At 44.5% G+C, this 13,660-nt stretch overlaps 1 protein-coding gene across 1 annotated transcript in view; it reads left to right on the forward strand.

Annotated features, from left to right (window-relative positions):
• Window positions 1–13,660, forward strand: part of nrxn3b (neurexin 3b) — a gene marked incomplete at both ends in the record, with an annotated part of 279,821 nt that overhangs the window by 205,247 nt on the left and 60,914 nt on the right. Inside the window, one exon of the mRNA XM_084484264.1 lies at window positions 1,230–1,411. Within this exon, the coding sequence (XP_084340390.1) occupies window positions 1,230–1,411 (182 nt within the window). The remainder of the gene's footprint in view (window positions 1–1,229; window positions 1,412–13,660) is intronic.

Raw genomic sequence — 13,660 nt, forward strand, 5'->3', positions numbered from 1 at the left:
TCTCGCCCCTCTCTCCCTCTCTCCCTCTCTCTGTCTCTCTCTCACCCCTCTCTCTCTTTCTCTCTTCCCCTCGGCTCAGGAATCCAATGCCTTTGATCTCTTGGACACTCTTTTACATCAGTGTGTGTGTGTGTGTGTGTGTGTGTGTGTGTGTGCGTGTGTGTGCCTGCGTGCCTGTGAGGCTGATGTGAAGTGCTAAGATGTGTACTCCTGCATGCCGGTGTAAAACCCCAGACATGAGTTTCTAGGACTACATCCAAAGCAATAAAAACAAGTGTTCAGAAAAGATGAACATTTGAAATGCGTTTGTTTATTGCATCACTGTTAACAAGATCAAATCAATTCTAACTAATTCAGAAGCAGGCCGTGCCTTGAACGCAACGCCACCGCGATGTCTCACCCTGACACAGTTCCGCTCGGTCGCGTGCCTGGCGAGACTGCGCGGAAGCACACAAAGGTGCCTTTTTTCAGTCGCATTTGCATTTGTCAAATTACACACGAAGGTTATCCGTTTTTCCGGAGGTTTTTAGTTTCATTTTTTTCTCTTTTTTACCTCCCACTCTCCTTTTGGGCCTCTGTTCTCCGGTTGCGGTTATCATGTATAATACATGAGGATCGGGAGACTTATCCCTATCTGGTGGTGCCAGCTGTAATTCCCTAGAAAGGGGGCTATATTTAATAGTTGGATAGGTCAGAAACCTACCGGGTGCCCTGGGACCTGCTCACTCACATCCAGAGGTGGAGGTGAGCAGAATCACATTAGAACCCCTGAAATAGAACCCGACTCCATTAGCATTAGCCGGGAAGCTGACTGGGAATTTGAATTTGCCCTTTATTGGGAGCTTTTTGGTTGTGTTTTGTGTCGGGGGTGTGATGCATGGGAGGATCCTGTGGTTCCCCAGTGTCTAGTTAGAGTACAGCACTTGAACACGGGTTGGGGAATTTGATGAATATATCTATCTGGCTCCCATCCTTACTTTCTTTATTCACTGCTGCACCTTCCTCCTCCCTATCTCGGTCTCTTGGATACATATCCGAAAAGGTTTGGTTGAATGCGTTCATCTTGTAAAGGAAACTTATAAAAAATAAGAAAAATATATCATCGCATTTATGAACATACAATATGCTGGATTGGAGTACAAATCGAATATTTTCCCTTTGACAGGAACTGTCAAACGGGAGCGGTGCACTGACCGTTTTGCCCTGTTTCTGCCCTCTCCCTTTCACAGCTGGCACCACCTACATCTTCGGAAAGGGCGGAGGCCTGATCACCTACACCTGGCCCAACAACGAGAGGCCCAGCACGCGGACGGACCGCCTGGCCGTGGGGTTCAGCAGCACCATCCAGGACGGCATCCTGGTCCGCATCGACAGCGCGCCGCGCCTGGGAGACTACATCATGCTGCACATTGTGAGTCAGACGTCCACGACCCACAGCTTGAGTTGCACACACCTTGATGTGTAAACACCTTGATATGTCAACAGCTGGACATGTATACACCTGGATGCATATACACAGTGAAAGATTTACACCTGGATACGCAGACACCTTGATACATACATACATTGATACATATACACCTTGATATATATAGACCTGGATACGTAGACACCTTGATATATATATATATATATCTATATACTGTATATACACCTGGATACATAGACACTTTGATACAAACATACATTGATCACCTAGATGCTTACACACCTTGATATGTATACACCTGGATACTTAAAGATGTGATATATATACACCTGGATTTGTATACATAAAATGCCTTGCTGGATTCCCCTGGATAAATACACACCTGGATACGTATTCACGTGAATACAACATACCTTGATACATGTAAACCTTGATATGCATACACCTGGATACATACTGTACATAATAGGGGTGTGAACAGGTACACGTGTAACCGGTTAGTAAATCATAACCGTTTAGGAAAAATCAGTAAACGGAAACCGAAAAAAAAAAAAAAATTCAAAATCTTCAATCAAAATTAACACGTACTATTTATTTAGAGATTAATAAAGCTACAAATGTTCCACTTTGACAACGTTAATGCGCTAAGAAATGCACGTGATAAATGTTGGGTAACTGACCACCGGGCATTACGTCATGTAACACGTAAGTTTCACTTTGGACTTGCGATGGCAGCTGACACGAAACAGCGAAGTGAGGAGTGGAGGTTTTTTGAAAAAAACGCGAAAGGAGACCAAGTGAAATGTACACTGTGTGGTGTACATTTGGCTTTTAAAAACGATGATGGGGGGGGAGGGGGGGGGCAATCGACATAATATTAGCTAGAACCCTTCACATGGTCAAGAGTCTGCCTAATCATGAGGTGACACAGCATGCGAATGCTTGAGGAGGAACCACGCAACCGTCTAAGGTGAATCCATGAACTAAGACGCACAATAATTGAGGTGGTGGTCCATTGGTCGAATGAGGAGTTGTCGTCACGGCACAGAGCCCTCCCCCCTTCCCGCCATGTTGGAAGGTATGCCCCTCCGAGTGCAGCTGAGCTTTGCGTTATTGTTGACACGGTAGCTGCTAGCAGAGGAGGTTGTTGCAATTCTCTACTGTTTTAACAATGCCTGGAAATAACTGCTGCGTTAAAAACTGCTTCAATGCCTCACATGATCGTCGAGGAAACCATAAGAACAGTGGGCTACAGTTTGTCAGGTTCCCTAAATGGACAACGCACTGAAGGCTGCGCCACACTACAAGATTTTTTAATCTTATGCGATTTTTGAGTCGGATGTACACCACACACTTAAAGAGAATCTCAGCCGATTTGTTGCTCTCCGATCGTAAATACATGAGATTCGAACACAAGACGGAACATCACACATCGGACAATCTTGTCCGATAATTGCCCGCTGCAGGGCCGTGGAGGTAGAACTAGAGCAACTCACGTCAACAGTGAAAATGGATCAGCGTCTTTTGACAGCAGTGGTTTCCGCGGTGCTTATGCTTACATAATATCAGAGAATATCCGCGTCAGTTCGGCCGCGGCGCAATTAATGAATAAAGATCATAAACATCATAAACTGAATGGCTGTACAAGTGTTCTGAGACACGGCTGCGAACCGGCAACTTTCAAAAAAAAAGTAGTAGTGCCGGTTTGGTGATGGTTCCGTGCCGTGCCGCTGCCGTATCCAGTGGAACAGCCTACATTGACTATAATGGAAAATTTCTAATGTCTTCTTGTGTTCTCTGCATTTTCACTAGGACCCTTTTCCTTCGCCTTATTCTTCTCCATTTATTTCTTTATTTCTATCTCGTAATGTCTCCTGCATCTCTATGTTGCGTATTTCCTTATCTCTCTCTATGCCGCTCTGACAACGTTGCCCCTGGCAACCGATAGCCGTGGATGCCATCATGGCGTACGGGCTCAAACCCCTCCCCTCCCCTCCCCAAAAATCACGTGACTCCTCATTCTCAATAGCTCGACTGCGGTCCACTTAAAAAAAAAAAAAAAAAAAACGGTTAACCGTGTGCACGAATAAAAAGGGGTCGTGTAACCGTTTACAATTTTTTGTAACCGTTCACACCCCTAGTACATAATATATTCACTTCCATACATATACTTTCAGACAGATACAGTTTTGTACATACTGTACAAATACTTACATACTGTAAACTTTTTATATGTATACACTCGGATACCTATAAACCTGGATATACCTCGATAATGTATCTTGATATAAACGTTCAAACCTGCTGTATGTACTCGCATACACTTTCATATATTTATATATAAATATATGTATATATATATATATACAACTGGATTCGAATACCCCTTGATATGTTTACACCTATTTCCATACACACCACCTACCTACACACAACTAGCTGAATCAGGTTAAAAGTTTCTGCCGATCGACATTTCAAGAGGATTACAGACCTATTTGTGGCAGCGATTTAAAAAAATCTGCAATTCATAATCTCTGTCCTGTAAACGGTCACATGAAAACGTTATCTTTCATTGTTAAATTCAAGTGCAGTCACCATTCTATGTGTGGTTGCCTATTGACTATCAAAGAATGTCCTAGCATTGTGTCGCTAAGTTTTTTCTAGCCAACCTGGTATTTCTGAGTAGTTCCAATGGGACGAAGCTGACATACTTCTCGAATTGTTACGGCTAGAAGTTTCCACAAATGGTTTAACCTTGCACACTGGGTCTTTTGCCTTTCGTCCCTTGCCCCTCTTTCAATGGGTCACGCTCTGATTCTGAAGGGAACAATACCAATAACAACACAAAAAGTGGCACATATTTTGAAAAAATAAATAACTGAACGCAACAAAGACAGATAACCACATTCCTCCAGAACCACTGACTAGGCCTCGCTATCGCTCAACAAAAAGACCAAATGCTCCACATTCATGCCAACTTGCAGCCTATTTGGTAAGCCTACCTCTCTTTCCATTCTTTGTCAAAGCCTTTTATTGTCAGACGTGCCGCACAATATGGTCATTCTGCACATTGAAATTCCAATGATATAGCAAGGGTCATCAATGCACTATAAAAACACACAGTAGCAGGCAGGAGCAAAGGTAATTCAAGGTATAAAACAATGTGTACAATATGAGGTGCATACAGTGTGCCATTCGTTTTTATATATATCTTGACAAAGATGAAATAATAAAACAATAACACATTATAGAAAATGGCCGCCATTAGGGGAGTTTCCGGGCTAGGTCAGCGGAATGCGGTAGGCTGCGTGGCATGACCGTTCGTCACCGTGGCGACGCGTTTAATGACAGCATCGTTACAGCCTTGCCGGATTGTTGACTACAATTCACAGCTCTCACTCTCTCACAGCCACACACACACTTCAGAGAAGGGGGTGTGGACGGGTGGGATAGAGGGAGAGAGAGAGATAAAGAGAGAGAGAGGGAGGGAGACTTAAAGAGAGGAAGATTCAGAGAACAAAATAGGGATAAAGGTAGAGAGGTGAGGAGAGACAATGACGAAGGGAGAGCGGAGGAGAGCGAGGTCAAAGTCTGGGAGAGAGAGACAGAGAGACGGAGAAGATGAAGCAAGCAAGAGAAGTGACGAGAAAGAAAGATGAGGTAACACAGAGAGAGAGAGAGTTAAAATAAAGAAAGAGAGCATGATGAAGACAGAGTGTGAGGTGAGGAGAAGCAGCAGCAAATGACAAAGTGATGAGCTAGAGAGGGAAGGATCCAGAGAGCGAGAGGTGTTTGAAAGACGTGGGAAAGTGCTGACGCGGTCCTGTGGGGTTGTGGTGAAGAGGAGGAGGAGGAGGAGGTCTGAAGGCAGATTGAAAGTATTTCCTCTGTCTCAGTTTTTAAAGAGCTCCGCTCATCTGGCTCATCTGACCATGTGTCTTCTCCAAACCAGCCATCTGCTGCACTACGATGGCCACCAACACTGTGCAGTTCCACGGCGTGAGAGAGAGTGAGAGAGAGAGAGAGCACATCATTGAAAATACTGAGAAAGCAGCTTAGAGAGATAGAGAGAGAGAGAGAGAGAGAGAGAGAAGAGAGAGAGAGAGAGAGAGCGAGAGAGACGTCAAATTAAAACCCCTCCATCACTAACAGGTTCAGTCATTGCGGGAATTTTCGACTACGAAGCAAAAAGGTATGCATATTTCATATTCTTTAGCAGCATTCCTAGCCAAGATGTTGATCTGGAGTATTTTGGCTCCCAGTCAACGGCTTGCAAAACATCTTCATTCCTTTGCCTTCTGCTAATGGAGGTGTTATTAGCTAGGGCTGCTCGATTATGGAAAAAATCATAACCACGATTATTTTGGTCAATATTGAAATCTCGATTATTCAAACGATTATTTTTGAGTTTGAAAACATGATGCATTTATTCATAATTTCTCTCCAAAAAAAACACTTTGTAAATGAGAACTTTGAAATTTCCCCTTAAAAATATACACAAAATGGTCAAATAGAAAATAAAGTCCAGATATGAATCCAGCTGTTCTGCAATTTATATTAAAAAAATGTTTTATTATTTTTTAAGATTTTTTTTTTTTTAAATTGTTTCATCTCGATTATATTAGTTTGGTGATCGTTTCACTCTGAAATCGAAATCACGATCAAAAAATCCAGAAAATCAAGCCCGACCCTACCCGAGCCCATGCACGTTCTGTCCGAGCCCGGCCCGGCCCGACTCATTAACTGTAATTATGAGCCCGAGCCTGATTTCAACCCGACAATTTTTTTAATACATGGGCTGTTATATGAGTTGTTTAAACTACAGAAATCTGTTTAGAATTATCTTAATGAATAATGCAACAAGGACAAAGCATGTAGCTGCGCTGTTTGATTATTCAGAATGGAATGGATCGCAAATAGATCTGAATGAAGAAACGTGAACAATGATGAACACAGACAATGAACAATAATGAACTAGTTGATGGCCTAGGAGTAGGCCTAGGCTACTATTACATTTAAACAAGGTTTTAGAATAGGCTAAATAATTATTTTAAACGAAGCAGCGTGTCGCACTTAATGCACTGGACAAAGCTGACACATATGTTGTCACTGCCCACGACTTGTTTGGAATGATTCCATACCTCAGACTTTCCTCCAGACTTGCTCAACGTTAATTCTCCAGCCGGCCCGTTGTGATGAGTGCGAGTGGAGGAGACACGCGTGCTGCTGTGTGGCATCTTTTTTTTGTGGAACTTTGTACACATTTGTTACTTGGGCCTATTCTGCTAAATATATATAGGCCTATATAATATTTATGTTTAGGGCATAGCTTTCTCCTCAGATTAGGCCAATAAAGCAATGATTTAAAAAACAAAAAACAGAACACAAACGCTTGATCAAAGGCCCGGCCCGACCCGGCCCGAGGGTAGTGGTGGGAAATATCGGCCCGACCTGGCCCGCGGGTCGGGTCGGGCTCAGGTCGGGCTCGGGCAGAGAATCTAAACTCTACCCAGATTCAAATGTCGGGGTGGTCTCCATGAGCCACGCTGGGTCAGCCAGTGTATAAAACCCTCTAATGAAGTGTCCTAACATCGTGTTTAGTCTGATTCATTAGTAGGGCACTACTTGTTTACTACAGACAATAAACATATAGTGGGCGCCGCTTATTTTTTTTGCTTCTGTGTGTCTGTTTTTTTTTTTACCAGCACATGATGTTGTGTGTCGTTAAAGCCTTCTCGTTCAAGTTATTTATCTTTCATGCATTGACTATTTACCGTGGGCGGGACGATATATTCATTCGGAAAACAACCAATCACGTGCCACACCATCGTCGTCGTTCATCGTAAAAAATACACACATCATCAACCATCACACGAGCGCCATGTCTGTATAATTAAAATGTCAGAATGTCAGTTATTTTTTCAAATAGCCCTAATTCACGGCACTCTTGAAGGGGGGGGGGCGGGGGTGCGGGGAGGCAGAGGGAGAAGAAGCCATTAAAGAAAGAGCGGTGATAGATGCCAGGTCATTTGCCGTCAGCGTCGTGCGCTGCGCATTTAATCGAGAAGAAAAGGTTAAAGAAATTACTGCCGTTGCGTGTGGCGTGTGTGCTTCGCCAAAGGTCTGGTCTCGCCCCAGGAGGGTGGTCCCGCCTCTGCTCCTCGTTTCGCAGGTGGCTGTTGGTAAGGTCCGCAAGGGACCCGCTGCGGGTTTTTTTCTTCTTCTAAAACATGAAGAATGGCTTTGCTGATATTTTATCGAGATAAAACTGAAAAGAGCAGGAGAAATGTGTTTCGTTGTATATAATTGAGTCTTTAAGTCTTTTTTTATTACATACTATAGAAGTAAATGGTTCAATTTAGCCTTAACACCTTTATACAAAGCAAAGGGTGTCCAGGTAGACTGCGCATTCATGCTTGACCCCAGCACCTCCAGGCTGGGAGTCAGACTAGAGTGGACTAGACTAGGCCAACCTGGACTATCCTTTCCCCAGGAAATATGTTGATTCTATTTCTTACAATAACGTCCTGCTCAATGTCTGAGTGAGGGTCAGGTTCCTGTTATCTTCGGAGGCCTCTGTCCCATCGTTTTATGGAGCTTGTCGTCTCCTGCTGGCAGGTAGTGTATATCCTTCTATTGCTTAGCCGAAAAAAATGCCAATAAATAAAAATCGGTCACATTTCTCTGTTTCTCAGTACAAGGGCTAAACGCAACCCCCCCCCCCCCAGCCATCCAGAGAGGAATTAGCATCGGAAATGCTTGCACAACAGAAGGGGAAAAAATAAACAGGGATTAACTCTTTGTGACGAAGGTGAGGAGCATTGAGGCATCGTGACAATGATTGGTAGCCCGCTGTGAAGGTGGGCGTGTGCTTTGTCTGTGTCTGTGTCTGTGTGTGTGTGTGTGTGTGTGTGTGTGTGTGTGTGTGTGTGTGTGTGTGTGTGTGTTGCATGAAAGCCTCGGGATAGATGTGCTGCATGTGGTGGTCTTCCACTATGCAGGGAATGTGCATATCTAATCACAAAGAGATCCCCCTCGAACACACGTGCACACAGATTTACACATGCACTGCTCTTGCAGAAACCGTTGATCTTTTTCGAAACACATGACTCTTCAACAAAGTCGCCGCCGAACCCTGAAGCGCAACTAGCCACCCAGCATGCAACGGCATTTCGGCGCGAATACCTCTTTGTTTTTGCACATGGACGACAGCAAAGTAAGCTTTGAACTTTTCCCCCTCTGTTCGGAAACCCAGTCCGGTTCTCCTTATACACACATTAACAATCAGACCCGGGTTTTCTTTAATGACCCCGCACACACCAGGACCTGCCGTTTCTCACGCCTTTAGCTCTCCCCGCACGCTAATTCTCAGAGCGGGAGAACGCGCACGTCTGAGAAGGTAATTGAAAATCCTGGCGCGAGGCGGACGGAAAGCACTCAGAAGCCAGGTATGGAATTAGATGTGCGAGTGTCCGTGAAATGGTAAACATTTATACTGCATTTAGGACCACGGCGTGCTACCCTTTACACCCGTCCCTCCGTCGCTCCATCCATCCGCCTGCACATGCGTATAAGGGCGTACTTATGTGCATCTTAAGCATCCACTTTACTCATGTGGTGCTCTCAAAATCCCCCGTTTTGGGTTGGTGCATAATGGGCCGTTACTTCATAATGTGCTTTTTTTCTGCCTTAATCCAGCAGGCATTTCACTTGTTTGCCTCTCTTCAGTGCTCTCTCTCTCTCTCTCTCTCTCTCTCTCTCTCTCTCTCTCTCTCTCTCTCTCTCTGCTCCTCAATCTCTGTCATCCAATTGTTCTCTCTTTAACCCAGCCTCTCTCTCTTTCTATCTCTCTCTCTCTCTCTCTCTCTCTCTCTCTCTCTCTCTCTCTCTCTCTCTCATTCTGACAGGGATAATATATGATGGTTGATGGTGTACCTGTGTGCATCAGAGTGTGTATAGGGGGCCGGGGTACCTATTGCCTCTATTGAGTTAGCGTGCGTCTGTCGAGGAAGATAGATTTTATCCTGGTTATGGCACCTTGTCCCTGATATCATTACTGCCTCTTATTTGACTTTGTATTGCCTTACCTTCCCCATGGAGTATTATTCACCTGACGGCCATCTTGGTTCTAAACGATAGCTGGGTGGGGTTAACTGAATGCAGAATCCCACATTCTGTTCCCTCCACCCAGCTAGCTTTGAGAACCAGAATTGAATGGATTGTTGCTAAATGTACTTCTACATTTCATGTATTTGAGTAGGTCATCTCAGTCATGTATAGTTTCTGTTGTAGTTAAGTTATTGTTAAAAGAGTACCTTCATTCTGACGTAGATTACCTTTTTTATTGCTCAAAATATTGCAACATCCAATGTATGCAAATGGAACATTTTGACTTCTGTAGATGCCAATTTCGAACCTGGAAAGACAAGATGCTTTGGGTTTTTGGGTTTTCCAAGTGATAAAGTAAAAGAACGAACTGCGTGGTGAGTAGGTCTTGACCCCCAAACCACTAGGCGGCTTACGTGTGCTCAGGAATCGGCATAGAGTGTTTGTTTTGTTTGAAGTAGGGATCACAAGGCAAACAACCCGGTAATCTCACACCTCTTCCTCCTCCTCCTCTTCACACACACCTCGCCCAGCGTATCGCCCGACAAGGTGCTTTGACTATACACACTAATATCAGATTCAAAACCTGATGCCCTGCGCTGTCTGCTGCTGTCCATAAAAACAATTCTTGCGATCCATTCAGTATCTGCGTCGAAACTCCAAATAAACCCACTTCGATTCACGACGTGGGATTCCGAGGTGTCTCCTTTATGTACTATCACCAGAGATTCATTCAGGGGAAAATGACAGGGAGAAAAAGTTAAGTTTCAGGAAGAACTGTAGTCCTTCAGGCACAATGTCCTGGTGCATTAATGATACATATTGCTGTGTGTTTTGCTTTGGCAGATGTCTTGGCGTGTGTGTGTGTGTGTGTGTCTGTGTGAAACTTCTCTATCGGTGTTGTGTAGCGTCAAGGGGGCTGGTGGAGCAGGTTTGGTGCAAAGGGGTCATCCATAATTGATTACAGTTGGCAGGCACCTGAGTGAAGACTGCACACAAGCACGCACACACCAGACGTGTACAAATATGTGTGTGCACACACACACACACACACACACACACAAACACAAACACACACAAATGTACACGCACACACTCACACAATGTACAAAGCAGATATGCACACAGCGGTAAATTCAGAAATACAAAGAGGCAAACAGACGTGTACACATTCGAAAGACTGACATTTGTAGAAATGTGCACACCTAAGCTACACATGATATACAGATACAACACACATGCAAACACACATACAAACATAACTACAAACACATATACACTGAAATACACACATACACACACACACACACACACACACACACACACACACACACACACAACATGATATGAGGGCTCTTGGGGGACCTCTGCCTATCTGCCATCCAGTGTCAATCTAAAGTTGCCTAGGGAGCGTCCATAAACACCACACACAACCATACACACAGATGGTGGTAACAGATCAGGTTAGACAAACAGTGCAACATAATCACAGTGTGCGAGCGGGCCCCGGGGCCGCTGCCACCAGGTTCTGGATGATGTATATTTCATGGATTAAGATTGAAAATTCAATAAAAGGCCACAAACAGTATCCCTCCACTCTGTATACACACATATATATATATATATATATATATATATTCCCTGTGTACACCTCTGTCCCTCCGTCTCCATCTCTCTCTTTATCACTCAGTGTCTGGTGTCACGCTCTCTCTCTCTGTCCATTTTTTCTCTTTATCTTTATTTATAAGACTCAAAGGGCTTCATTGGCATGAACAACTTACATTTGCATTTGCTGAAGCACAGAAAGTCAAATGAATGTATTTGTGATTTTATTTATGTATGCATTATTGTATCGCTCTCCCTCTCTCTCTGCCTGTGGGGGATTGCTGCGGTTTTCATAGCTTTGTTGTAAGGCATGAATTTCATCCTCGCCACAATAAAGAGACAGGCAAGAAGGAGAGAGAGATATAGAGACAGAGAGACAGAGACAAAATAAAGTCTATGTGTGTTGGGGTGGAAGGGGGGGGGTCGTAAAGATTTGAAACCTGGCACAAATAGTAAGTGGAATCTGTAAGAGAGAGAGTAACTAAATAAGAAAAAGGAGGGATGAAGAGGGAGAGCTAGAAAGAAGGCTGATTTGGAATTCAAGGCAGGCTTATGGGCAAACTTGGCTCCGATATTTCTCATCTGAGACGCACAGCGGCTGAAGCTGTGAATTCCAAATCATGAGCTCGTCCTCTCTGTGTCTCCTGTTCCCTCACTCAACCTCTTTCTTTCTCTCTCTCTCTCTATCGCGGTTTTGCTCTCCGTCTCCCCTCTGCATGTCTATGTTCTCTCTTGTGTCCTCTCTTTTGTCTCTCTACCTCTCTCTATCTCTCCTCTGGGTGTCTCTCTTTCTCTCTCTCTCTCTCTTTCTGACTCTCTTCCTCACTCTCGCGCTCTCTCTTGCACTCTCTGGCTTTCTCTCTCCCTCACCTCTCTTTCTCTCAATCACACTATCACTTAATCTCACTTATATCTTGCACTCTCTCTTTTCACTTTCTTACTCTTTCTTCCCCTTTCTCCCCCCCCCCCCCCCCCCCCAGCAACACTGATATTGTTTTATTTATGATCATAGCGGTTGGAGACTTGGTTTATCACTTTCCATCGCCAGACTTTATTAATCTTGATGTATCAACCTGGACAGCCGGTGTATGAAAGCGATCACACACTGTAAAATAAGGCCAGGGCATAACCTGGGAAGGTCAATGTTTTTGTTTTGATTCCTCATCTTTTTTTATAAGGCAGCCATCTCACGCATCTTGTGTTGCAACTGCTGTGATTCCAAAATAAATTGGTCTTTGCCGTGTTGCAGTGCATTTCTGCAGAACGTTCTCCCTGATCCAAGCCCTCTCTGTCTTTAAACGCCGGTCGTTGTTTTGACAGCCTCCCAGATGCTCTCTGAGATCAAACACCTTACACTCCAGCCCAGAGTTTCATCATTTTCTCATCTCCTCCATTTTCCTTCCCATGCGCCTGGAAGTGGTCGGGCTGGTGCTAGTTTGTGTGTGTGTGTACGTGTGTATGAGTGGGTGGGTGTGTGCGTGTCTGTGTGTGTGTGTGTGTGTGTGTGTGTGTGTGTGTGTGTGTGTGTGTGTGTGTGTGTGTCTGTCTTTGTGTGTGTGTGTGTGTGTGTGTGTGTGTGTGTGTGTGTGTGTGTGTGTCTGTCTGTGTCGGTCTGTGTGTGTGTGTGTGTGTGTGTGTGTGTGTGTGTGTGTGTGTGTGTGTGTGTACCCCTTATTAGTCGTACGGCTTGTTGAGTGTGTGTGTGTGTTTAAGCATGATAAGCAAGTAACCATGTAGAGTGTGTGTATGTGTGTGTTTTTGAGTGTGTGTGCATGTGTCCGTGTGCCTGCCTCAATAAGAGTGATGTGTGAGTGATGAGTGAGACAGCCGGTGACTAACCAGTAATGAAAGATCGGATGGAATCAGGATCGATTGAGGCCGTATCTCCAGCATGAAGATTTCTCTCTCTCTCTCTCTCTCTCTCTCCCTTAATCCCACCAACCAGGGGTCTGCATTCCCCTGGCAAAGACCCCCCCTCCCCCCAACTCTCTTTTTCCCCCATCACACCCACACAAAACACGACAGAAAGAGCAGACAGTGATAGTGAAATAAAAGACATTCAAATATTAGCCAATTGACTCACTTACGGATTATTGACTCAAATGGGATGATGCATTGCACTTCCTCTCAAGTGATAAACGTCAACATTAGAAAATAAACCCAGCGGAAAATATGAGGGGGAAAAAATAAATTCTGCCGCATTTGGCATCAGTAACGGCTTGGCAGGCTTGACACTGGCAAACACACACACGCGCACACACACACACAAACAGAAACAAACACACACACACCACACACTGGAACACATGCACACACTTGAAATGTATTCATGGCGGATTAGGCACCTGCGGTGGGAGAATAATAAAAGCAGCAAGGAACTTTTCTCAGGGAGATGAAAAACGCGGCGAGCGGAGACAAAGGAGGGATCAGAACGGTGGAGCCAAAGCCGCTGCACTGACAGCAGAGGAGAGTGGTGACACTCAGCACCTGGGCCCTGTTTGAACCTCCTATTCACTTTAG

Source organism: Micromesistius poutassou (genome assembly GCF_964030765.1).
Source record: "Micromesistius poutassou genome assembly, chromosome: 19".
Taxonomy (NCBI): domain Eukaryota; kingdom Metazoa; phylum Chordata; class Actinopteri; order Gadiformes; family Gadidae; genus Micromesistius; species Micromesistius poutassou.